Here is a 26,989-nt window from a genome sequence, read left to right as displayed (position 1 = left end):
CCATGATACAAGAATAAATAGCGCGCAAGAACAAGGTTCAGAGAGAAACCAGCCAATGAAAATATTTTTTGTTTTGTATTCTGATTTGAACTGTAGAATTAGTTGAACTAGTCTCACTAATCGTAGGCAGCAGCCGTTGCTAGGATACAGGTAAGGTAAGTAAGTACGTATGTGCTTTGAGTTCTATATTTCTATATTTGGAAACATCGACAATGCCCTTCAGCCAATCACAATGCCAGGTCAGAACAAACTCTGATGTCACACCGCCAATATAAGCTTGTGCAGGCTCAACACACCCAAAAGAACGCCTTTCCAGGTTATTCTCCAGAGTTCTATTACGAGCAGTCATCACAATGTTGTCTTTTCTTGGCTCTTTTCTTGGCGATGTGCGTCGCATGAATAAGCGGCAGCTCTATAACCAGTTGATGAACTTAGGTCTGACGGTGTTTTCAGTGATGATGTTCTGGAAGGGACTGGTGCTTGTGACGGGCAGTGAGAGCCCTGCGGTCGTCGTTATCAGTGGGAGCATGGAGCCAGCTTTCCACGCAGGAGACGTCCTGTTTCTGACCAACAGGGTAGAGGACCCCATCAGAGTAGGAGAGATTGTCATCTTCAGGATAGAAGGCAAGGACATCCCCATAGTACACAGAGTGGTTAAGGTTCACGAAAAGGAAAATGGAGACATTAAATTGTTGACCAAAGGGGACAACAATTCAGTGGATGACCTAGGACTGTACAAACCAGGGCAACTCTGGCTGGAGAAAAAAGACGTGATGGGGAGAGTCCGGGGATTTGTGCCATACATTGGAATGTTTACTTTTAAAAAACATGACTACCCCAAATGCTGTTACACTGTTCTTTTTATGGTGGGTCTTTATGTATTGGTCCACCGGGACTAGCCTGTGTGACTTGGTGACTTGGTACCTCACTCAAGTCAGGACACATGGTGAATGATCAGTGATGTCCAGGAAATGTCCATGCCTTTAACCTACTTACTTTCACCCTGGAATCCTTATATTACAATTGCCTAGGGTGGGTCGGACTTGCGAGGCGCACCATTGCTCCGATCTGCACCAGACTTGGCACAAACCCTGTTTTGGGTACCGCCATGAGAATAGCCAGGGACCCCCCCAGGTGGCACACTGTTCAGGGGTCTGCCTTGACAATAGTCAAGGCAGACCCCCCCCAGGGGCCAAGGGGTCCTGTCATGGGGCCACAAGTGCACCGATTGATTGATTGATTGAATATTCTTATTAGACAGAAATGTAAAAACAGCAAAAGTACAGTCAAACACTTTGTCTAAAAGCATAACACAAAAAAAGTCCTTGCGGTCTTGTTTCCTTTGGGGCTTAAGTGGTTAAAAGTGATATGTTACAGTATGTAGAGATCTATATCAAAGTATCATTGTTTGGGCTTTACATTTATTTTTTGTGAGGGAACTAGGGGCTAGATTGAAAGTCAATCTATTTGTACTTTTCCTCAGAATGCGAATAGGGCATTCTTAATGACTTTTTTTTTTACACTAGGGCGATGCCCCTCGGTTATGCAATACCTGTTGTACCCATAGTCGTGCAGTCAATACCCATTATCATAGGCTTGTGGGTCAACTCGACAGAGCAAGATCATAAAGTGAGGAAAGCATGAAGTGCTTATGGCCAATGTGTGGAAGACCAGCTTCTCAGCGACTTTAGAGTCTGGTCTATACAGCGGTCAGGAATGACCCTGTAGCTTGCCCTATCAACCAGGATGAACAACACAAAGTAAAAGTCCTGCTTCCTGGAATGATTTGACCACCACAACACAGAATAAATGTCTTATTGTCTTAACTAAGCTCTCCTTTCACACAAACAAAACGTCTTCCTTATTCAGAAGTCAGTGTCATCAGTAGTATGACTCTGAGATGAGAAATATGTTGTGGTGATATTAGTGGTGCAGTCAGACTTATTCTGTACAGCTGGGCACACCCATGGGTGCATAAGGAAGACAAATGTGTTTACTACCAGTCATCTTGTGCTGGATAGTCCAACAAAGTGGGAAGTATGGGTATTCCTCATTCCAATGAGACACACCTTAACTACACAGGGGATCAGAAACTCTGGTAGCTGGTCAGTGAGGTGACAGTGACTGAGGTCCAGTTCTGTCGATCCTTCAGAGTGTTTCAGAACCAGGGCCAAACATCTACAGGCCATCCGATCCAGTCTGATCTCACTGAGGTCCAGCTCTGCACCCAGTGATCAGGAGGGATTTGCTGGATCTGGAGAGGAAATTCAGAACAACGAGCAGAACACTTTGAGATGAATGAGTTTGTTAACCAGCTTCGTCCTAGATTGTAATCATTTTGTGAACAGTTATGACAAGGGATCACAGTAACACCAGTTAGGAAAAAGCAACAGCAGGCAGCAAAGTGTTAACCTTCTTTCTCACCTAAGATGCACTCTGTTGAGGAACAGGTCCAGCCTAGCTCTGGTCCATTAGCGTTAGAAGGAGTTCTTAACCTCCTTCTAACGCTATGGACCAGAGTCCAGCCCGCTGTCCAAAACCTCACAGTCTATTAGGATGAGCTGTGTGAAACCTGGCTGCTGTGTCTCAGGGCAGTAGAGATTGCCCTGCAGTCTGTGGCAGTCAGAGACAGGGCCACCGCCTGCTGTTTGCTTTGACAGGTCCACAGAGGAGGAGCAGGACAAATCTAGTGTGTACTGTAGAGTTCTGAGCAGACCTGCTGCTGCCCCCTGCTGTGTTTGATATGTAGTGCAGAAGTGGAGGAACAGCATTAGCAGACCCAGACCCCTGTCGACACTGGTATGAGGATGTGCAAAATAACACATGTAATGATCTCTTTATTGATCAGCAATTAATAACACTAGAGGTTCGGCGGCCCTCACATCTAGGCCCGATCGTATCACAGTCCATCACAGTCCATATTTGGCAGTGGTAGCTGCATTGGAAAGTCCTTAAGGTTATGACTGATCATGGTAATCGACTAATCGAATAAAAAGCTGCTGCAGCCAAAAAGAAGGAAAGTTGCTGTGGCTAAAATGTTAAAATGTAGTTTTATATCAATTGTACAATATATGTAAGTACATTGAAAGCGGGGAAAGAAGCCTAAATATTAGCCAGAGCACTGATCAACAGTCTGTGGCAAGTTTGGAGGCAAGTGGAGCGATCGTACGTACTTTTACCCCGGACAAACTTTTGGAGGTAATTTCAATTATAGCAGTAGGAGATGCAAGTATCACATTTATACCTTCAATAAAAATGTATAATCGCTACAGAACCATACAAAGCAACAAGACACCTTGAATTACCCATCTAGGATAATTCATTCTAATCTTTATATTCACATTGCATATTATTCTAAATGTGAACGTTATGACACTGATAAACGGCTACATCCAACCTACATGAGATAAGGGACTTTGTCAAGAAAGTAGGCTACAGGATGCTCTTCAACAGGCTTAGTTCTGTCACTTTGTCAGGGAGTTTGATGGAGCAGAGCATCACACTCCACAGTAACAAGCTTTTCTATCGTTTACGTTGATTGCCTCCTAGTCTAAGAACTGGTCGACCGTAGCGGCCCAAACTGTAGATGTGAGGGCTGCGTAGCGGGCCAAATATCTTGGGGGGAAAAAATCCAGAAAGTACACAAGACGGCACGGCACCCCATTTTATACTTGAATGTATTTATATACAAGTGGATTGTTTTGGCCAACAGCCTTTTACACGATTTACTTTAACTTAATCTCACAAAAAAAGGAAAAGTGCTCCTCGGAGCACTGCCAGACCCCTAGTGGTTGAAATCTGAAGATCAGAGCACTACGTCACGCGAAGCTTGGCCAATGGAAAAGAGGGACAGGAAAACCGATGAAACCGAGGAAAAGAGGGACAGACCGACAAAGCCTCATGTAGGCCGACCCCCTGGGTCTGGCAAAAAGACTTGGAATAATTGAAGGTCAACAGAACATTCAGCATGCAGTAGGCCATTGACCCATATTCTTACTGACATGTGAGACTAATATGGGACATGTGCAATGCCGAAGCATTTTAACCACATGAACCATAGCATCCCTATTCTGGACATATAATAATAGGCGACCATTCAGCAAAAAAAGCAGATCTACAAGCTCGCAGCACTTTGTGAGCCTCCTTATTTTCAGCGAAGAGATCTGGTGTAGAGGGAAAAGAGGAGAGGGCCAAGTACAGATCCCTGGGGTACCCCGGTCAACCAAGTAGATAAGTGTTCAATTGGGCAAGACTGGGACAAAAGCAATCCAGTGCTTTGTGATCTTGGACGATAGCGCACAGGCCGACATAATGGAACCACGTTTTATCTAAGGGCCGGAGGGGGATGACAGGGGAAGACTAATTGTTGGTATTGTTGGTACTGTTGGTACACTGTTGGTCAGTATGAGCCAAAACATTTAGGGAAACAGACCTATGAAGAGAAGCTGTCAGTGGGGTTCACGGTAGGTTGGGTGGGTGGCGGGCAGTGGTGGAAAGTAACGAAGTACATTACTAAGTACTGTACTTAAGTACAATTTTGAGGTATTTGTACTTTACTTGAGTATTTCCAATTTCCAATACTTTTACTTCTACTCCACTACATCTCAGAGGCAAATTTTGTACTTTTACTCCACTACAATTATTTGAAAACTTTAGTTACTAGTTACTTTTCAGATATAAATTATGATATAATGAAACATACATTAACCACTTCAGACCGATTTTATACATAGGCTATAAGTACTTTTTCCACCACTGGTGGCGGGGGTGATTTAGGTCAGTCTGCTGCCTTTGCTTCTGCTTTTGTCGTGAGCTGACATTTGCAAGACATAAGGCACACGTGGTCATATGTCCTAAGAGGAAGAGGAAAGAGAAACAACAATGGTGTTGTCATCCATCATTGCTTCACATAGTAAAGGCCCATCATTTGTGTGTAAGTAATCCCACGTTCTGCTCTGAACTGCGGGGTTAATGGCATTCTTAGGGCAGTCTGTCATGCAGTATACTTGATAAGGCTTTTTCATCTAGTAATATGTCCATTTGGTCTTCTATTTGTCATAACATGTTCTCTGGAAGATATCTAGTTCTCCTAGACATTGTAAAGGTCATTCCTGATAGAGAAAGTTCATGAGAAAGTAATTTTTTTTCTTTTTCTTACCTACTCTGCATGCTTATTACAAAAGATTTAGGAGAAAAACACTTTCTTATGAAGATGTAATGTTGGAGAACTCATTTAAACTCAATTTAAAGCGGCACTCTGATGTAATTTTGTCCAATCTCTATGGTAGAGTATGTTAATACAATATAACTTATACAATCGGGGTGGTTATATTTGGTCTCCCTGCTCTTCAATTGAAACATTTAGATCGTGTCAAAGGTCATGTCTCACCTAGACACAGGATCTGACATGAATTTTGACCTGATGGGTCAAGATTCAATTTATCCCCTGAGCAAGCAGGCAGGCTCTATTAGCTCAATGGTAAAAAAAAAAAACAGCACTTGCGCAGGAAACCAGGTTCAAATCCGTTGTAGAAGAGGAAAGTTACATGTTTACACTACTTCTATAATAATAATTACTGTTCATTTTGGCTGCATGTTATCTACCACCATCTACAGGTGGAATGTGGCAGTTACACATTTTCTTTATCCACATTCATTGTCATGTTGTGAGCTTGTAGATCTATTTTCACTATCCTAGATATTAAAAGTGGCTAATGGGAGGGCAGCCCGTCACTATGACTCAGGCATAACCCTGTCACATGCCAATATATGGGCATATACTGATGACATCAAGGATCTCCATATATAGGCATAAAAGGGACAAGGAATGATTGATACAGAGATCTCTATATGGGCATATCGGTCAGCTTGGCGGTGTGAGGGCTGCGTAGCGGCCCAAACTCTAGATTTTAAAAATAAAATGTTCTTTGTAATTTCTACTTTCCAATACTTAAGTATTTGTATTTGCAATACTTAAAATCAAGTGCTCCAGAGCAACTTCAGAAATGACAATTGCCATTTAATTTGTCTTTTTGCTAGTTTTAAAACCTACATTGTTGACCCATTTGCATTTACACATGTCAGACGAGCAAGAGTGGCAGCCATATCACATTTTTATTTTCTTCTAAGGCATGGTGTGTTAGCTCATTCTACGAAGTTCAATGTGATACACAATATTCAAGACAGAAAGGTCAAATGATGTATAAAGGGGATACATATACAAAAAAGATAATTAAGGCTTTAGAAGGTATCACAAGAATATATATTGTATCATGTTTCTGGTTTCTAAAATGTACACGTGGTATTAAATAGCTTATATCATGTCTACTTTCTAAAGATTACAGCTGTTACAGTTAATGACTCACAGGGCGTTATATAGTCTTCGAGTAGTAGTATTTCCACACAGAAGATAACAAATTACCTTCTATGTGTCTTGGTGCACAATTGTATCTGTTCCGATATTATTCTGCCACTGGTGAATGGTAATGTAGTGAATAGATAATGATAGCCAAAGACTGACATCAGAGGACAGACGTACATCACAATACAACTGAAATGGAAAATGGGCGGAAAAGATGCAGAGTCTGCCGACAGCAGACAAAACCCACACAACCTTGAGGTCCCATCCCAGTGCCCTCAATACACAGTAAGAGACTAGGAGTAAGATCCGTTATCTGCCTAATGAAAAAAGTGCCGAGATTGTACTTAAAAGAAATTTGAAATACTAAAACAAGATTGTTTACCAATTCTTCAAAAAGCAAATTCACTGCTTATATATTACTAGATTGTCTAATTTGATTATCATCATCATCAGTCCTGTAAATAAATACATAAATAAAACAATGCCGTCACATGTGGAACTTGGTAGGAAAATAAAGATCTAATAAAAGAAACATGCACTGCCATCTTCTGAAATATCAAAACATGCCACAAGGCAAAGTACACTTCTATTTAAATTGGGATCTTCTGTCATTTTAAAGTTCCTTTTACAAATAGGCCCAAACATTTACAATACAGAAAATAAGGGATAAAAAACCTACTAATAGAAAACTAGGCATTTCTGACATGTTCAGATGTTTCAGTCAGTAGTGAAATCATTCATTATTATTGTTGATTCAATGGAAGACAATAATTGCCATAACAAATAATATTTTCAATTAAACAGATTTTCACCCAACACTAGCAAACATGTAACCTGGGCCTGTTTAATATTAACAGTGTATTCTTCCTATGCTGACAGCAATTCTGAAAGCATGTTTTTCCCACATTTCACCATCAACCACACCTTCCAAGACGTTGACAAGGAATGCGTAAAGCAGATAAGACAGACTTGTAACCTAGACATGGGCCATAGACAGCATAAAGGTCCTTACACACCGGGGCGATTTTTTTCATGCGAATAATACGTTTTTTTTTAAAACCTTATAAAGTCAATGCAAGCTTCCACACCAGTTTCGCGGAGCGAAAAAAGCGTCTTTTAATTATTCGGAACGAGTCCGAATTTTGCGTATATTCGCATATTCGCCGGTGTGTAACCGCCTTAACGCTTTCACATGGATCATATGGATTTCACAGGTCTTTTGACTTTAACCATATGAACCCTATCATTCATACTCTGGGCATGTCATGATAGGCAAACATTTAGCTGAAATAGCAGATATAAAAGCTCACAAGGTGTTGCGTTGCAATGTTTCAGATCACATATGTTCAGCAAAGAGATTCGGCATAGAAGGAAAAGGAGGGGACCAAGTACTAATCCCCGGGGGACCCCGGTCAACAAAGTGTATGGGGTTTAAGTGGTTAACTTAAAAAGAGGTGCACATTTTAAAATGACTGCAGTGCTTTTAACAATGTAAAAACAAGAATTAATATATTGCATTCCAGTGCAGTTCATAAGCGTTGGCTTATTCAGGCCGGTTTCTTCGCCGGAGACCACTTGCGTGTTGTTCAGGACCATGCTGCAGTGCACCAATGTCCTCAATGTTTGTCTCATTGGAGTCTTCAGGGGAGGGCAAGAGGTCACCTTCATGTACCTCCTCTTCGTCTTCATGCCTACCCCCCTCCTCCTCCTGCTCCTCATCATCACCTTTCTTCACCTCCCTCTTACACTCGTCCAAAGTCTGCCCCTCCGTCTCCTCAGCATCCGTCGTTTCATCCTCGTTGGGTTTGTGATACTCGTCGCACACTTGCTGGGACTCCTCTGCATCTCTTGCGGCGCCGTTTTGGCCTCCTCCTTGTGCAGCATCGGATGCCAAAGTTTCGTGGGCTGCCAGAGATTTAATGAGGTCATCCAGGTTGCGGTCGCAGGACGACTCTGTGGAAAAAAAAGAAAGGTTGTTCTATCATGGGTTCTTTAGTTTAGACTACCAAAATGAATGTTACGCAGTATGAATTAAAAAATGTTGGGCACTCAGGTGGCGCAGAGGTAAAATACCTGTCCACCACTGGATCTATGTGTCTATATATGAACAACAATGTATGTCCTCCTGGTGGGGGCTCACCGGCAGGAGGAATGTCTAAATGAAATTCCACACAGAAAGCTCGGAGGCAACAGTAAAACCACTGAGGCACCGTGCCACCCCCTATAATACACAGTAAAATCCTCAGGGTAAATTGAACTCTGAGAGTGTACAAATATAGCCAAACTAGAAGTTCGGGCCGCTACTCACAGAGTTCGACACCTAGGTGCCACCGATGTGACTGATATGCCCATATATGGAGATCTGTGTGTCTGTCAGTCCTTGTCCCTTTTATGGCCATATATGGAGATCTCTGTATTTGTCAGTCCTTGTCCCTTTTATTCCCATATATGGATATCCGTGATGTCATCGGTATATGCCCAATTGCCCATATATGGGCATGCTGATATAACTATTCATAGGGCTGGGCAATAGGCGAATATATCATATTATGTTTTTTTTTGGTAAAAATTACGATCCACGATCGTATCACAATGAATTTTTCATGTTGGGTTTTTGGATTATTATTATTTTATTATATTATTAATAGAATATATGATGATTCATTATATGATTATTAATTAAATTATTATTATAATTATCATTATAAGAAAACCTGTCAACTGAGCCGAAATATTGCTGAAAGAAAATAAATATGCTCCAAAGAGCCAAATGTATAGTGAACAATTAAAAGTAGACGAAAAACAAAGCCCATATCTATCATGGACGTTGTGGCGAACCTTGTCTGGAAATTCTTGTGGTAGAACATGGCTAAACAATGAAAAGAAAGAGGACCGTGATAACAGCACATAACAGGAAGCGCTGAATTAGCGACTTGTATTATTAGATGGACACATTCCATTTGTACACTACACAGAGTTACAAATGGTTAAATTAACACTAAATATTTTGCTGTGTAGATATAGTAGTCGATAATGTACAACAGTAGGAGCCAATTAGGTTGGGAATTCAACTAAATTCTTATTTCTTGTTTATTGTGTGGGCATGGGGTGGCAACTACATTGAAGTTAGATGTCACCAGATGTATCAGTAGGCAGAGATTTCAGATCTTTTGGCCACGCAAGATTAGTTCATAAAAGACAGTAGAACATTCATACATCCTAAAACATTGTAGGACAATGTAGCCTACATCCCACCCAGGGTCTACAGATGGAGATTTGCTTTGTGTTTTGCTCATGTGGTGGTGTAATATAATTTACTGTACGCGCTCTCCCTGCCAAATTAAACACAACACACGCTCACGTAAAGCGTATGTAAATGTGGGGGAAAAAGGGGTTAGGGATGCAAAGAGAGGCCAAAACCTCACCTTGGATGTTGACGGGTGGGCAGTCCATCCCCCTCTTCTTCATGAGGTGACGGATGGTCTGGAGTTGAGACATGATCTCATTTTTCTGCTCCTGTGCCACCGTCTTTACACTGAAGAATGCAGAAAAGAAAGGCAACACCACATTGACACGAGATGCTACTCATGTCCTGAGAGCTGTTCAACCACTTAAGTCCTATTATATACTTCATCGTACGACCAATAGCAAAAATTGTCGATTTACAAGGTAACGTGTTGCATGTTGTGAGCTTGTAGATTGCCTATTTTAGCAATATAAAAAAAAGGTATTTCTATGCATTTCTTTTTTTTTAAGTATACATTTATAATAATAATAAATGTATAAATGTCTCTGAATATTTTCGCCTACAATGACCAAATCAAAATAGGGACACCAGGGTTAAAGTGGTTAACAGGGAAGTGATCAGGACAGCACAAAATAAGGCTTATGTGTGTGTGGATCTGTTCATGCACGTTTGTCTGGTAAATCAAAGCTTTTAGTCATTAATCAAGTCATGATTTCTCTAAGGGGCGGATATGGGTCAATAAAATGGAGCTCTTGTTTCATAAGCACAAATGTTTACACAGAGTGGGATGTCTGAGCAAGTAAATGTTGACAGCAATCCCTCACCTGTTTGTCAGTGGGTCCAGCTGGGTGAGTATTGAATTGAGCATCCTCTCTGTTTGTGCGAGCCTTTGTTCCAGCTCATTGAGCTGATTTTCTGTAGAAAAGGCAGAGGGGGAAATAAAATCATCATCTCCTAGTGGTAAGCAAATATCAGTGGGCTCAAAGAAAATATAGGCATGCAAATAGAAAGCCACCGCAGTCCATACACACCTGCCTCAGCTGACTTTTTGGCCCCCTTCACGACCTTGCTCTTTTGAGGTTGAGAGTTGTCCGCAGACTTAATCTGCAGATTCAAAGCAAATAGGGTTTGATTTTGGACAAACAAATGGCCAAAATGTTCTTTACACGTGCGGTGGGTTATTTGATTTACAGTACATTGAGAAATCGATTGGAGTAAAAAAAAAAAGAAGAAAAAAAAGGCCTTACTGTAGATGTCAAGCCACCAATGCACTCCTTTCTGGCAATACTTTTCTAGCTAGTAAAGCCAGAAAGGGGATTTGGCTTAGACAAGAGCATGAATCAAGGCAGGATAGCAGGCAGAATGCCCAGTCTAGAACTTCAACAACCACTGTGTACATCAAACCATGGCACAGAAACATTAGTTTTATTGGTTCATGGAGGAGTCAAACTACTATATTATTCAGGAATATTTTAAGAGTTATGGGGCCACAGCTCTCCCACACACAATCACATCTAGAGTCCCTGTAAAAGTCTACGCTTATCACCAGAAATGTCTTTAAATGTCTCGATGAATTGTAGGACCATAATGGAAATAAGCCCTTTTGGCTTTTTGTGTTATCCTATTAGCACCTTTTGTATAAATCCGTACCACTGTACCCTTTTTGCAAACTGTTAATAAAGTAATCAATCAATCAATCCCATGACATTATTTTTCTTATTTCCTAAAAACACAAGGTCAATGACGGACCATTAGACCACATTTGAAATTCCTAGACTTTTATAAGGTTCATCAACAGTAGATACATATATGTGTCTCCAGCCTATCCTTCTGTGCACGATGGCGGGTTTTTTCTTGGTTAGCAACTTAAGCCCGACATCGTCGTACAACGAAAATAGCCAATCCACACAAGCTCACAATGGGTCACGATGCAATGTGATTGAGTATATAGATCTGCAACATGCCAAAAAATAGGGACGCCATGATTAACCACTTTAACCCTAGCCTCCCTATGCTGGGGGCGAACATGCAGAGAAAATCGCTGATTTACAAGTGTAAAGTATAAAGGTTTTTAACCCATTAAAACCGGGAAAGCATACGTGTCATTTTAGATTTTGGCGTTGGCTATTCAAAAATAGCAGATATACAAGCTCATAGCACTCCGTGCCGCGCCGCGAACTTGTACATCTGCTATTTTTGAACATTTTTGGAAAATCTTGATAGTGTGAGAACTACTGATTTAGAAGGCATTTTGTGGAGTTAAGCGGTTAATGTGGTTAGTAGTACCTTCAGAAACTTGTAGGCCGCGAACACACCCACTCCAATCGCATAGAGCGGCATCAGCGTGAACACGTAGCCCTTGTTGCCGTTGGGCTTGAATTTTTCACTCTTCATCTCCTGCTCCATCATCATCTTCATGTGCTGCATGTTCTCCAGGGTTTGTGCCGAGCCGGGGGCATTCATGCCGACGGGCTGACCTCTCACTGCACCTGGGCCAACTGCCAAAAATAAATGACTGATGACTGATGATGCTGCTTTGTTATGAAAAGGCAATGCTAGGATGTGTGTTATGCACAGCTATACCTGTAGTGACTGAACATTATGGAGAGCCCCGAGTTTACAGTCAATCTGTATTCAATCTGGAGCTGTACATTTGTCCATAGATTGATGGATGGGGACCAGATTTTCTCTTATATTTCTGAATTTGACATACTGCAGTGGGCACTAACACTGGACAATCCTAACTGTACATAGATGAGACATCTGAAAGGAGACTTAATTAATTCCTTAGATTTCCATGTCTTTTTTGTTTTCCCTTCACTGGCTTCCAGTTTTGCAGGGCGTATCCAATTCAAAACACTAATGATGACCTACAAGGCAATCAAGGGCATATATGGCACTTCTCTACCTTCAGGACATGATCCCTCCTAGACCCCTTCCTCTGAAGGGGTTAACCTTTAGGCTAGTGGTTAAGCTGTTGGCTTTCCACACGGGAGAACCGGGTTTGAATCCCGGGCGTAACACTAACACAGGATGTCTGCTGCTCCCTTCCCTTCACTCTGAGCATCCTAACCTCTTCTCCCTCCTGGCTCCCAAGCTGTGGAATGACCTCCACCCCTCCGTCAGGACTGCAGACTCACTCCCCATGTTCCACCGCAGTCTGACAACTCAGATCACCCCCTAGCACTGCTTACCTCTTCAGATCCTTGTATCACTTCACCCATTTAGATAGACGACACACTACTATCCTACTGTTTGCGTGCCCACAAATGCCAAGTTATTTACTGTAGATAGTTTAGACAGATGTTAAGTAGGTTTGATGTTTACCTGGAATCCTACAGTACTTTGTAGCACCAAACTGATTCCTTTGTACTCCATACTTGACCATGTTGTTTGTTGACTAGGGTTCAAGCCATTTACTAGACATGGTCACTCTGGGTAAGAGTGTCTGCCAAATGTCTCAATTGTAATTGTAAATGGCATACACAGCCAAATACATATCAATTACGGGGTCCATCATCATATGACTGTATGACATGAATAAGTTTGCGAACCACTGCATTCATGTACATTTATTTTCAACACTGTATTAGCCTTGGATCAAGAAAGACTATCATGAATGTATTTTGATCGAGTCTGACTTTTGCTTTCAAGCTATAAAAAAAATACATCTATGGTATATAGTCTTGATCCAAGTCTATTTTCAGCAAAAGCTTTCAACACAAAATACACTAGTATTGAACCCTAAGGGACTCCAGAGACCCATTATGGAATTTAAGTGGTTAAGAAAAATTATAATAAATAATAATAGTAATAAATAACAAAATAATAATAATCATCATCATAATCATAATGGTAATATTAGTAATAATAATAATACATAATGAAAATAACAATAATAGTAATTAATAACAACAACAATAATAATAAATAACAATAATAACAATAATAATTATAATAATAATGATGATATTTACCGTTACCCTTTCTATTATTGAAGCGTGAGTCAAATCTGGTGTCCTTGGTGGCGCCGCCGGTGCCTTGAATCCCGACGCCGAACATCCTGGGCAGGACGACGAACGTGAAGAGAACGGCCGTGAAGCCGATGACGGCTTGTTGTGATGTTGACAGCACCATCCTCTGCTCTGCTGCAGAGCAACAACCACACAAAACAACCACTCACTTATCGTGACTTAGTTGTTGTACTACCGCCCTTAGAGAGAAATGATGCCTATTGTGGCTGGTATGATACGGCCGGGGCAGGTCGCCTCAATCCGAATAACGACGATCAAAGAAGATAGAAAAGAAAAGATCTCAATCTCAGCCAGGTTCTAGAGAGAGCCAAACAGCTGTTGCACGACGTCGAAATGATGGTTGTGGACCAGTGTTGCCAGGTTTTGAGAGAGAAACAAGCAGCCAGGTCTAGGAAAACAAGCCCAAAATAAGCAACTTTTTCTTTTCTTTTAATTAGTTTTACTTTAATTGAGTCAAAACATGTTAAGGCAATACCTCATTAAGTCCATTTTCCCCCCAAACAATTCACATACAAAGTAGTATTTTATCAATATTTACAATCAACTTTACAGAAAAATCAGCCCAAAGTCGCTTATAATAAGCGGACATGGCAACACTGTGGTTGAGGACCTGGCTTCTTCTTCTAACAGCCTGATAATATTTCCGGCAGTGTAAGACGGATCTAGTGCGTAATACTGCCTCCCACAGTTCGCTTTGGGAATTACACGTTAATTCTTCTTTCTGTTAAATTGAAGGAATAATTTAATTACATTTACCACCACCTGTATACTTTTACTCAAGTACATTTTGAATACCGGACTTTTACTTATAACAGAGTATTCCTGCATTGCAGTATTGATACTTTTACTTAAGTAACATATTTGAGTACTTTTCCACCACTGGATAGGGGCTTCAGGGTAGAAAAGGAAGTAAAGGAGTGAACAATAACATACTAAAGGGAAAAAAAGAAAACTAAATTAAGAGGGGATCCCTTTATACCAGAGGTCTTCAACAGGGGGTCCGCGACCCCTAGGGGGTCCGCGGAGGTACTGCAGGGGGTCCGCGAAATTGTTGTTTGATTAAACAATATTTTTGATTGAAAAAAATAATAACTTTTTTTTAATTTTTTTCCCCCAAAATGTCAAATTGTCTTTAAACATAACATGAATCCATAGCAAACAGATAAATGGAGGCACAATGCACAATAACATGGTATGTTTATACATATTTTGTAGAGATTTTTTATTTTGCACACCTACTGGGGCAGGTGCGTAGGAGCAGGCAATATAAAACACAATTGCATACATAAAATGTATGTGGTAGCCCCCCCTACCCTACGAGGTGGGGGGTCCCTGCTCCATCTCCCCATCAGTTTGGGGGTCCCTGGCCTGAAAAGGTTGAAGACCCCTGCTTTATACCCATCATCACAGCTCTTTACCTCCATCAACCTTCACCTTAATATTATATTATATTCCAACCATCTCCCAGTCTCTGAGTAACTGCATTTATTCTCAAGTGCTGTTAAGTTTTGAGGTATTTGTACTTTACTGGAGTATTTCCAATTTTCAGTACTTTTACTTCTACTTCACTACATCTCAGAGGCAAATATTATACTTTTACTCCACTACAATTATTTGAAAACTTTAGTTACTAGTTACTCTGCCGTTATTACAAAACATACAATAACCACTTCAGCCTTATATACATTTCGAAATGAGCAGATCTACAAGCTCACAATGCGTCACATTGTGCTCACTTGACTGTCCATATTTATGAGTGTGTGTGTGTGTGTGTGTGTGTGTGTGTGTGTGTGTGTGTGTGTGTGTGTGTGTGTGTGTGTGTGTGTGTGTGTGTGTGTGTGTGTGTGTGTGTGTGTGTGTGTGTGTGTGTGTGTGTGTGTGTGTGTGCTGCTGCTATGACAACTGAATTTCAATCAATAAGGGTCCATATATCTAAGTAAATAGCACAACAACACAACAATAGAACAGTAAAACAATAAAACAATAATAAATAGACGCCAACAGTCTGGGGTGCTATACACATCCCCACTGGGTGCTGTCCCAGTGTCCCTCTCACCGCAGCACAAAGTCCTGGAGGTGCCATAGGACACTAAGGACAGTGGTTCTCAACCTGTCAGTCGGAACCCCCAGGGGGGCCCGTCCCCACATGATTTTGGGGGGGGTCCCCAGATGACAGTGAAGTGACAATTTAAATACTTTTTAGACCTTTTTAATACCTCAAAAAAAGAAGAAAGAAAGAAAAGAAAAAGACCATTACTGCATCAAAAGTAATCAACAAACCTTGCTAAACTAATGGCCTAAGTCATTTTTTGAGGAAAATTATGTTTTTGCCTAAGTCAGCTCCTCATGACACTGGCCACCTTCTGGTCTCCTAATTGAAAAGGATCATGCTCTTCCCTCCCCTTTTAGTATAATGGCCTATCTCCCCAGTGTGACTTAGGCCAAAATAGGCATAAAAAAAAAAAAAAAAGCCTAAGTCTGGAGGGGGGGGGGGGGGGTGTGCACTGTGCAGCAAAATGAACATGTAGGTACACTTCAACATTATTGTTTATAAAACAGGTTGGCACAAATGATTTGTTGATACAGTAGATGTGGTATAATAACCATATACAGTGCCATGGCCTGTCATGAGTTAGTTTAAATATCCAATAAAAAAACTTTGATGTTGTGCGCATAAGAGAACATAATCAGAATGAATTGAAAATTGGGTATTTTTTATCCTTAATGCAAAGCACATTGAATTATCTTTGTGTATGGCAGGAGTTATTTAAATAAATCTGCCTTGCCTATTAATACCAAATCAGTTTTTTATGAAACAACTCAGAGCACCCTAATTTTCAAAATACCACTGCCTCTCTACCATGTGCTCTTGATTTGAGAAACAACCAAAAAAGGAAGGTATAACGAAGATACCACTTCAGAAGTGTCATTGTGTGCTCTTCCCTTTTAGGGTGTAACTTCCTGTATATGTTGTAAAATCAGACAAAAAGGAAGTGGCTGTGACAGAGAGAAGATAATGCATCAATCTTTCAGGCATTCCACCCCTGTGAAGATTCTGAATGATCATTGTAAAGCATGGGGTATGCACTGGATTGGCTGACGTTTGCAAGGATTTTGATGTTATCCTCCCATCTTGTTGAGGTTTCTGGGGAGCTGCCAGCAATCACTAATGAAACGTTTATTAAGGATTGTGTAGACATACACAATAAGGCACGGTCATCAGTCCAGCCACCTGCAAGTGACATGCTGCATATGGTAAGCATGATATCAAAACAATGTGATTTTGACAGCAGACATTTTGACAGGTAAATGCAGATGATACTAATAAAATTAATTGTGGTGATATTAAAGTCTCACTGTTACTGCTAAGCCAGCATGAAGTAACCCGTTAAACCCTATACACTTTGTTATCTGGGCGCAAATAGCTAATCCTTTCAACCGAATGTTCACCTATTATAACATTCCCAGAACAGGGACATTAGGGCTCAATAGACTGTGATATGTTGATCTGCAGCTGTTTGATTTGTATGTTCCTCAAGACATGGGACGAAGGCTTGGCCATCACCGCAAGGGCCTGGGCGAGGAACTGTGAATTCATACACAACATCCACCTCTCAGAAGTTCGTCGAGTGCATCCTGTCTTCTCCTCTGTGGGAGAGAACATATGGGCAGGCTCCCACCCCTCCAGGTTTACAGTCAAACTTGCCATAGACCCATGGGTCGATGAAAAGAACGATTATTCTTACACTCCCAACACATGTACTGCTGTCTGCGGCCACTATACACAGGTATGCTAAAATGACTATATGCCATATATTGTTTGTAGTTCAGCTGTCCATGTTGAAATCAATGAGTCTTTAAGGAGGGATATTAAAAGAGTGAACCTGATGATTACAACATATTTGGTCTTCTTTGTGCAACAAGGTATTTCTTCTGTCCCTAGGTTGTATGGGCAAGCAGCTACAAGGTTGGCTGCGCAGTCCAGGTCTGCCCAAATGGTGTCAAAGGTACAAGTTTTGCGGATCAAGAAGGTGCCTTTTTTGTGTGCAACTATGCCACAGGGTGAGTTGAAATATGCTTACAAAATGTGGTGAAATTTCCCCAAGTACACACTAATAAAGACGCTGACTTCAAAATGATAATAACTCTTATACTCTTATAGCTCTGACATATGCACCACTTAAACCCAATATACTTCGTATATTGGGGTAGACCCCTGGGGTCCCCCAGGGGTCTATCTTTGGCATACTGTTTTCTCCCTCTACTCTTCTCAACTTGACATCATGTGAGCTTGTAGATTTGCTATTTTCACAGAATATATTATGACATGCTAGGGTTCAAGTAATCTGGGGACCCATTTGGTAAAAAAAAAAGGAAAGTTCTGCTGCAGAATCTTGAGAGATTAGGGTTCAAGTGGTGACTGGTGAAGGGGTTGTTTGTTGAATCTCGTCTCGCATGGAATAAATTAAAACAGACATCTGGTCTGTCCTGACTCAAATTTAGACAAGAGGAACCAGACGACGTATTTGGCTGTAAGTCTTATTTCTACATCAGAGAGAAGTGTCTCGAAATGTCACAAACTTCATAATACAGGAAATAAACAAAAAACATAATTTAGGTGATTTTGTTTCTTTCAAATTAATACCCATAGGCATGTTTCATTCTGGATTTTATTCTAAAAGAGTAGTAAGAAGAAAAGTAATCTAATTAAATTTAGTTTATGCTTCTTCTACAGGGGTAATGTGAATGGAGGACGACCATATAAAACAGGAAACACATGCACTGGATGTGAGGGTGAATGCAAAGAGAAGCTCTGCTGTAAGTACTCTTCACAAACTCCAGATAGCCTGATTTCATCAGACATGTTTGTCAGGTGACAAGAGATTTAAGTAAAAAAGCTCCTAGCTGCAACTCTGCAGCCCATGGTCTGCATTTCTATGTTTTTATCCAAAACACTTTACAATGTGTGTTACATTCACCCATTCATAATATTGCTCAATTTAAGGTGTTATCAGTCCATATTAGTGTTTTTAATCTCATTGCAGACAACCCAACACGAGACGAACAGCAAAGTAAGTAGAATATAACATTCATTGTTGTGGCACATTATATTCTGGTAAAATTGATTAAAGGTAGGGTACGTGATTTTCTTTGGTTAAAATAAGTGTTAAGTAGCTCTATATTCTGATAGTACTCATTGCTATAGAGTGTTTGTTCAGTAAAAGGAGTCTCCTTGTCTCTCGAGCTCTTTATAAAACAGAAAGTGCATTTTCGTTTCAGTTTCAGTTTCATTTCCAATTTTATCCAATCAGGATAGAGAATTCCATCAGGATATAGATTAAAGAAGTGAAATTGGAAGTGATGACACAAAGAAATGAGCAGGCAAAATTGGAACTGGAACACTATAAAAATGAAGCTTAAAAATTGGTACTTTCTCCTGATTGGCTGAGATTTTGACACCTACCGGAAAATTTATTTTCTGTTTAATAAAGAGCTGGAGAGACATGGAGACTCCTGTTACTGAACAAACACTCTATAACAATGATTACTATCAGAATATAGTGCTTTTTTTGTTTTAACCAAAAAGTATAACTTACCCTACCTTTAATTAGGTAGGGCAGTGGTTCCCAAACTGTGTGACGAGGCACACTGCTGTGCCATGAGAAGTCCAGGTGTGCCTTGGGATTTTGTGACAACCACACATTATTGCGATACAAAAAGTTATGAATCTTTTACAAAAACAGCTAGACCCTACTTTACCCAATACAGAAAAAAGATTCTATAACCTAAAAACCTGGTATAACTATTTTGGGCATTTCATTATACGTGAAAATGTGAATTATTGATGTATTCATTTTTCACTCATTTTAATTATAATGAAAATAGCCGATCTACAAGCTCACAACACCGCACAATGCGATACGTTGTGAGCTTGTAGACTGGCTATTTTCGCTATGAATACAGGTGAGATATTTTGACTTGCCCATTGGTGTGTCTTGGGCACAAACAGTTTGAAATCCACTGAATATTCCAAAAGTGTTTTAAAGGAGTAGTTCACCCCAAAAATTACTTATTTTCTATCAATTACACACCCCATGAAGCCTTGAATTCATGGATTTGTTTTTGTTTTTGTCACATTTCTGAGACAATAATTTAATGAGCGGGTGTATTTCCGGTAGGAGACTCAAAGAGTCTACTTTGTGTCTCCTACCGGATACATTAGCATCTTTCCGCCGGTAATCAAATTATTGGCTTAGGAATGCGAGAAAAAAAAATCCATGAATTCAAGGCTTCATGGGTTGTATAATTGATAGAAAATAAGTAGTTTTTTGGGTGAATTACTCCTTTAAGAGATTAATCAATAAATAAACTAATAGCCAAACAATGTTACAATGTTTAAGGGAACCATTCTGACCTGAACTCTGCTCTAGGCTACAACTGGAGCCCTGACTGGGACCCTGCCCTGTCTTCTTGTGGCGCCTCCTGTCTGGCTGTGCTGGCCATCCGGCCACTGGCTGTACTCTGTACCTTCATCGCTGCCTACACTGTGAAGCACTTTTTCCCCAACATCTTCTGCTATGAGTAGCTAACATTTCACTGTGTTTTGTGAACAATATTAAAGCCATTAAGACCGGGAAAGTCATTTTAGATTTCTTTGGCAATTCAAAAAAGAGCAAATATATTTGCTATTTATATGTAGATCTATTTAATATGTAGATCTGCTATTTTAGAAAAAAAAATTAATTTGTGCAAATCTTTGATTATGCATATTTTTAAAGCGAACATTTTAACTCAAATCTTTGCTTCTGGGGATTCTACAAATGTCTTCTAAATCCTAACAGTTTTTTTTAAAACACTTTTGTTTTAATATCAGTGGTTCAATTTGAGTTAAACATTTTTTATTTCAAAATATGTATATATTCAAAGATTTGCAGATCTACACGCTCATAGCGTACAGTATATGAGCTCATATGAGCTTGTAGATCTGCTATTTTTCGAATAGCCAAATAAATCTAAAATGACACAGATGCATTCCCGGTCTTAATGGGTTACGACGCTAGGTAATTAATGACCAAAAAAGAGGGAATAAAAAAAGGAAAATGTTTATTTTTATTTTCATCACACCAGCAAAGTCCATTGTACCAGTACAGAAGCTATTCTTCATGTCATGTACAGATCTTACCTCTGGAACAGCCTCTGCAATAATATAAATACCGACCATAGAAAAAGAAAATGGTGAAAAAGTAAAACTTTTATATGAGTACGGGTCAGAAATAAGACTTATCATTCCAGCTGCTAGCCTGCTTATACTGTATTGCAAGAAATATTGAATTCACAACCGGCCTCCGTATTAAAATACAAAGATTCTCTACATGGGGTCCCAGCCAGCACGCCCAAGTGGGACCCATATGGGTTTAATGCGGGCTACTTGGGTACCAAGTGGGCATGGGCTTGAACTGGGCAAATTATGAGGGTCCCAAGTGGGCTGCATGTGGGCTAACTGGGCGTGGGTTGGAAGCGGGCAAGCCCACGTGGTTCCTGCGTGGGCTGCATGTGGGCTAACTGGGCGTGGGTTGGAAGCGGGCAAGCCCACGTGGTTCCCGCGTGGGCTGCATGTGGGCTAACCGGCATGGGTTGGAAGCGGGCAAGCCCACGTGGTTCCCGCGTGGGCTGCATGTGGGCTAACCGGCATGGGTTGGAAGCTGGCAAGCCCACGTGGTTCCCGCGTGGGCTGCATATGGGCTACCCGGCATGGGTTGGAAGCGGGCAAGCCCACGCGGGAACCACATGGGCTGCATGTGGGCTAACCGGCATGGGTTGGAAACGGGCAAGCCCACGTGGTTCCCGATTGGGCTGCATGTGGGCTAACCGGCATGGGTTGGAAGTGGGCAAGCCCACGTGGTTCCTGCGTGGGCTGCATGTGGGCTAACCGGCATGGGTTGGAAGCGGGCAAGCCCACGTGGTTCCCGCGTGGGCTGCATGTGGGCTAACCGGCATGGGTTGGAAGCGGGGAAGCCCATGTGATTCCCACTTGGTGCACATGTGGGCTAACTGGCATGTACATATGGGCTAACTGGGCATGGGTTGGAACACACACACACACACGCGCGCACACTCACTCACTCACTATAAATCGAATAATGTGTAAACAGATTTGTTTTTGTTTTTTGTTTTACCACTGCCAAACTAAACACTAATGCCAAAAATAGCCAATTTACAAGCTCACAAAGATGGACAAAATATTCAACCCCATTTTAAGTTGTACTATATCTTCCTCTTCTATCCCAGATTTTAACCCAGTTTCCTGCACAATTGCTGACATATTTTACCATTAAGATAGAGCCTGCCTGCTCAGGGGATGATTTCAATCTTGACAATCAGGTCAGAATTTGTGTCAGATCCTGTGTCTAGGTGAGACATGACCTTTGACACAATCGAAATGTCTCAATAGAAGAGCAGGGAGACTAAATGCAACCAATTATATATATAGTATAAGTTATATTGTATGAACATACTCTACCATACAGATTGGACATTACATTGTACTTTAAGTTTTTAAGTATTTGTTTTTATGTATTAGAGATGGCCATGGCAGGTTAACTGTTTAACTGTTAACCGTTTAACTGGTAACCATTAAAAGGATCCCTGGCTAATAAACAAATCTACAAGCTCAAGCTTGTAGAGCGGCTATTTTTGGCAAAGAGGTTTGGTGTAGAGGGGGGGAAAAGAGCAGACCAAGTACAAGTTTACTAAGGGTTTAAGTGGTTAAAGCCCAACTCACTTTTTCTTAGATTTTAACAAGTATAAATGTGTCGTTTGTGATAAGGAGGAATGATAATACAATTTGTTCATAAGCTTGTGGATTCAGAGCTTTCTGCTTTCTTTCAGTTACATGTGCTGCTTCAAGTCAAAGCACATTTGTATTATCCTGGTCAAGTCCAGACTAAATCCCCTCCCCCTGCCTGCCTGGCAATGGCCCTATCTGAGTGTGACCCTGTGGGGGTCACACACAGATAGCAACAATGGAACAATGGATATTCAAATTATCACTTCAAGGCATGCCAGACTATTTTGGGTTTGGAGGGGTGGGTGGTTTAGTTTATTTATTTCTTTAAAGGTTAGTTTAAAATTTTTATTGTAATATGGATTAGTCAGAAAAGTTTTTTTTTTAAATAGCCGATCTACAAGCTCTTTTTCAGATAGATTGTTTTAGTTACCTTTGAAAATACACAATCCTGTTTCAGTTAGTTATATTTTTTTGTAAAGCCTTGTTTCTTGGCTTAGGCCGCAGTGGGGACACACATATCTTCCTTTTAGAAAGACAGAGAGTCTTTTTTTAAAACATACAGTTGGAGGGGGTACAGCATTGTGTTAAACAGAGCTGTGTGTGTGTGTGTGTGTGTGTGTGTGTGTGTGTGTGTGTGTGTGTGTGTGTGTGTGTGTGTGTGTGTGTGTGTGTGTGTGTGTGTGTGTGTGTGTGTGTGTGAGAGAGAGAGAGCCCGGGTGTTCATTTAGAAAGTCGAATGTTTACATCATCACAGGTTATGTTGTTAAAGGCTGGTGATGTTTGCTTTTATGCAGTATTACACACTTTACTTAAGACAGGCAAGGCCATTGTATTTAGTTTTCAGTTAGTATTTTATTGTTATTTATTTATTGTTTATTTGCTCAGGCATTTCTAAGGACAGCTTAAGGTCCTGGTTGCTTTGGGTCCTAAAGGCCCCCTCTTTTTGCCCACTAAATTCTAATTTAAACTGACAAAGGAATCAAGGAGCAAACAGCAAAGCAGAGAGGAGGATTGCCTTGTGATGGATTTCTGCTTTCATAACTAAGTAAGTAAATATTTAAATGCAGTACTGATCTCTTTAAGTAGTAGATTGTGCATTACTCTGTTCTCAAGCTAAACTTTATTTTCATGCTGTTTTATGCTGCTCAGTTTGGGCATTCTTCCTGCTTGTCTTGGTGAATCATTGTGTGTGTGTGTGTGTGTGTGTGTGTGTGTGTGTGTGTGTGTGTGTGTGTGTGTGTGTGTGTGTGTGTGTGTGTGTCAATGTAAACGTTTGGCAATGTAAACGTATGTTTTCTCATGCCAATAAAGCCCATTGAATTGAATTGAGTGTGTGTGTGTGTGATTAATTTTCCTTTATCTGTCTAACTTTAAATGTAATTTGGCAACACATTTGATGTATACCAGTAGAAGGCATGCCACAGCATATACAGTAATGGAAAGTTTCATAATACTATAATTGCTAACAGTTGGCCTCTTGTCATTTCTATTAGGGGGACTAAAGGAAAATGCCCTCACACAAGAAACCAACCACAAGGATGCAGAAAAGGCTCTCTCCAAGTGGTGCAGTGGAGCTCGCAATAGAGGTGGAAAAAGAGTTAGACCCCAGACACAGCTACCACAACTGGATGATGCACCACCCCAGTAGGCAAAGTCTCTGTCTCTCTTTTTCTCCCCTCGGCAGCACAATGCTGCCCTGTGACACCCACACGCACAGAGGGCCCAGATTCATCTGCAACATGAAACTGGATCTCAGAATCCCTCAGCTGTTACATGGACAATGGAAGATTTTGATGCGCACTATTTTTTGTTATACCATTTTTATTGCACTGCTTGGACTCAGAATCCCTCGGCCCTGTTACATGGACAATGGAAGATTTTGATATTAGTCTCTGTGGAGGATTGTGAGAATATTTTTTTGCATTTTAAGTGTACACTTTTTTATGTATATACTGTTTGTACACCTGCACATTTGATGTGTCTGCCTTCTCTTCCTGCACATTACACTGCTGCTTTTTTTTTTTTTCTTTTTTCCTAAATTAGAGCCAATTATTTTGTAACCCTTTTCTCCCCAATTTAGTTGTTATGGCAATTGATTCCTCCCCACACACATTTGTGTGTTGTCACTGCTGTTGTATCTTAGAGCTGTTTCACACTCGGGTCCCGGGTGCGCACTCCAGACCACTTGGCAGATGTTGTGGTAGTGTGAACGTAGCGAACCGTTCCCCGTAACGCATCACCGTACCGTGCTCGAAACCACCTGGGGAGGTAGTCTCGGGTCCGATTGCTGCGGAGTCAGGAACGGAACGCGGCAGTGTGAATCCATCCGTACCAAGAGAAGGAAGTGGACAGACTGGACTGCTAATCATATATCATTTATATATTTGTTATAATGACGCATTATTTTAGCTGGGTTATACCTTCTCATTGTTCTACTTGAATGTTGACAAGAAATAATAATCCCGCTAGTGTTTGAGTAGCGCGAGCCGTGAAAAATAATAAACAAAAAACACATGTGTGGCGAACGTATTTATAAGGATAAATACACCAAGGGTTAGTCCGTGACGTCATACCAAGGATGCGTCCGTGACGCCAATATCATATTAACAGACGACGTTACATTTCGAGGTTTCAAAGACCAGTGCACACACTGCTTTGGCTGTGTATTGTTGATCTGTTGTTATTGTAACTCAAGACAACGTCAGGAACACAGTCAAACTTTATTATTCACTCTAGAGTTACTTTTCTTCTGTGAATGAAATTCTCTCTTCCAAAGCTCCATAGTCAACAGCGCCCCCATGAGGCACATATTTACCATTACTGCTAAACTAAATGGTCGAGTACGAAAGGATTTTGGCCAGTGTGAATGCTGACCAGCTGGGAGAAGCCAAGCGTACTCGGGAACGCTTCGATTCAAACGGATCCAGTCTGAAACCGCCCTTACTGACTCACCTGCCAGTGAGGAGCCCCCACCAGGAGGACGCAGAGCCTTCGTGGAGCATTGTGGGAATATGTTTTTGCATTTTAAGCGTACAATTTGTATGTATATACTGTATGTACACCTGCACATTTGATGTGTGCCTTCTTTTCCTGCACCTTTACACTGCTGCTATCTTTATTCCCATTTTTATTGTCATTGTATTTTCATTATCTTGTAATATTGTTTTGAATAAATTTGTCAAAATATATATTGTCTATTTTCATCCTGGTAAAACTGAAGACGTGTACAATCTTATACCCAATTTTTACTTTAGGTGTGCTTACAAGAATTAACACGGTTCATGTTTTCTGCTTAATCTATTTTATTTATATTTAAATCTTATTAGGACCCACGTTGGAAATCAAAGGAACCATTGCACAAACAAACTCAGTTAGGACCCACCTCGGTCCCATATAGACTTGCTTAGTTGGGGCCCACCTGGGGCCCAGGTAGAGCCCACCTAAAGCCCACATGGGCATCCCAGTTGGGACCCACCTCGGTCCCATATAGACTTGCCTAGTTGTTGCCCACGTGGGGCCCAGGTAGAACCCACCTAAAGCCCACATGGGGCCCATGTGGGGACCAGGTAGAACCCACCTAAAGCCCACATGGGCATCCCAGTTGGGACCCACCTTGGTCCCATATAGACTTGCCTGGTTGGGGCCCACGTGGGGCCCAGGTAGAACCCACCTAAAGCCCACATGGGGCCCATGTGGGGCCCAGGTAGTACCCACCTATAGCCCACATGGGGCCCAGGTAGTACCCACCTAAAGCCCACATGGGGCCCATGTGGGGCCCAGGTAGTACCCACCTAAAGCCCACATGGGGCCCACGTGGGGCCCAGGTAGAACCCAACTAAAAGCCCACATGGGGCCCATGTGGGGCCCAGGTAGTACCCACGTAAGGCCCACATGGGCATCCCAGATGGGACCCAAGTGGATCCCGCTGACATGCCGACATGGGGCCCATATGGTTTAGCCCACCTTGAACCCATATGGGACCCACGTGGGCGTGCTGGCTGGGGTAACAGGTGTTAACAGCCAATCATGTATATTGTCGTTGTTTGACAGAAACCTTATATTTCCATATTTATCTTTTTCTATCTTTTTATGTTTTTTCATCAATTAAAGCCCTATTTTATACTTGTGTCACGTAAAACACGCCACATCGCGACACATTGTGAGCTTCTAGATACATTTTTGCTATGAGACTTTTTTCCACCCGCCATTCCCAGAGTAGTAGTAAAAAGATCTTGTGACTAAATAATAACCAACTTATTTTCAAGGAATGGAAAAAAAGAACATGTTCCAATGGATCCGACACTGGAACACAGGAATATTCAAGGTTTCCGCCCAACAGTGACGATATGTCCTAAAATCCCATCATCTGTGCTCACAGAGTTACCGTTCCACCCGATATCATTCTCCTCTAAATACCGCATGAAACAGTATGAATATTTACAGTACTATTAGTCCGTATCATCATCACTCCTCTGTATTGTCAGCCTTAGCTCTTCTTTTTCTTGTTTGTGGAGGTGCTGATGGCTGGGGCGGTGTTCACCGGTGGAGCTCCCAGCTTC

At 41.2% G+C, this 26,989-nt stretch overlaps 3 protein-coding genes across 4 annotated transcripts; 2 read left to right on the top strand and 1 right to left on the bottom strand.

Moving 5' to 3' along the window:
• Window positions 1–353: 353 nt before the first annotated feature.
• LOC308079540 (signal peptidase complex catalytic subunit SEC11A-like) lies at window positions 354–899 on the top strand (the record flags this gene model as incomplete). Its single annotated transcript, XM_080421089.1, has 1 exon — window positions 354–899. The coding sequence occupies one exon, from the start codon at window positions 354–356 to the stop codon at window positions 897–899; it is 546 nt and encodes a 181-aa protein (XP_080277215.1).
• Window positions 900–6,095: 5,196 nt separating this feature from the next.
• LOC308079797 (uncharacterized protein) lies at window positions 6,096–13,963 on the bottom strand. 2 transcript variants are annotated; one of them, XM_080421394.1, is made up of 6 exons: window positions 13,586–13,963; window positions 11,895–12,106; window positions 10,640–10,712; window positions 10,433–10,523; window positions 9,787–9,896; window positions 6,096–8,314 (listed from the first exon to the last, which is right to left on the bottom strand). In XM_080421394.1, the coding sequence occupies exons 1-6, from the start codon at window positions 13,743–13,745 to the stop codon at window positions 7,905–7,907; spliced, it is 1,056 nt and encodes a 351-aa protein (XP_080277520.1). In that variant the 5' UTR covers window positions 13,746–13,963; the 3' UTR covers window positions 6,096–7,904. The 2 variants fall into 2 exon arrangements, with proteins under 2 accessions (XP_080277520.1, XP_080277521.1); XM_080421395.1 differs by having other exon boundaries at window positions 13,592–13,963.
• Window positions 13,964–16,660: 2,697 nt separating this feature from the next.
• Window positions 16,661–21,021, top strand: LOC308079493 (GLIPR1-like protein 1). Its single transcript, XM_080421016.1, has 6 exons — window positions 16,661–16,897; window positions 17,182–17,430; window positions 17,586–17,704; window positions 18,378–18,460; window positions 18,688–18,714; window positions 20,074–21,021. The coding sequence occupies exons 1-6, from the start codon at window positions 16,718–16,720 to the stop codon at window positions 20,226–20,228; spliced, it is 813 nt and encodes a 270-aa protein (XP_080277142.1). The 5' UTR covers window positions 16,661–16,717; the 3' UTR covers window positions 20,229–21,021.
• The last annotated feature ends 5,968 nt before the right edge of the window (window positions 21,022–26,989 follow it).

This window comes from Gymnoscopelus braueri, assembly GCF_963280865.1.
Source record: "Gymnoscopelus braueri genome assembly, chromosome: 23".
In the NCBI taxonomy this organism is placed as follows: domain Eukaryota; kingdom Metazoa; phylum Chordata; class Actinopteri; order Myctophiformes; family Myctophidae; genus Gymnoscopelus; species Gymnoscopelus braueri.
Note: the sequence above shows the minus strand (reverse complement) of the source record. Positions and strands in the feature narration are given on the sequence as shown.

Coding starts and splice junctions, on each gene's coding strand:
- LOC308079493 (XM_080421016.1), top strand. CDS start 16,718: ATGGGGTATGCACTGGATTGGCTGACGTTTGCAAGGATTTTGATGTTA. Junction 16,898..17,181: donor CAAGTGACATGCTGCATATG/GTAAGCATGATA, acceptor ATGTTCCTCAAG/ACATGGGACGAAGGCTTGGC. Junction 18,461..18,687: donor ATGCAAAGAGAAGCTCTGCT/GTAAGTACTCTT, acceptor ATCTCATTGCAG/ACAACCCAACACGAGACGAA.
- LOC308079797 (XM_080421394.1), bottom strand. CDS start 13,745: ATGGTGCTGTCAACATCACAACAAGCCGTCATCGGCTTCACGGCCGTT. Junction 10,713..11,894: donor CGGCCTACAAGTTTCTGAAG/GTACTACTAACC, acceptor TTGAATCTGCAG/ATTAAGTCTGCGGACAACTC. Junction 9,897..10,432: donor CTGGACCCACTGACAAACAG/GTGAGGGATTGC, acceptor TGCATTCTTCAG/TGTAAAGACGGTGGCACAGG.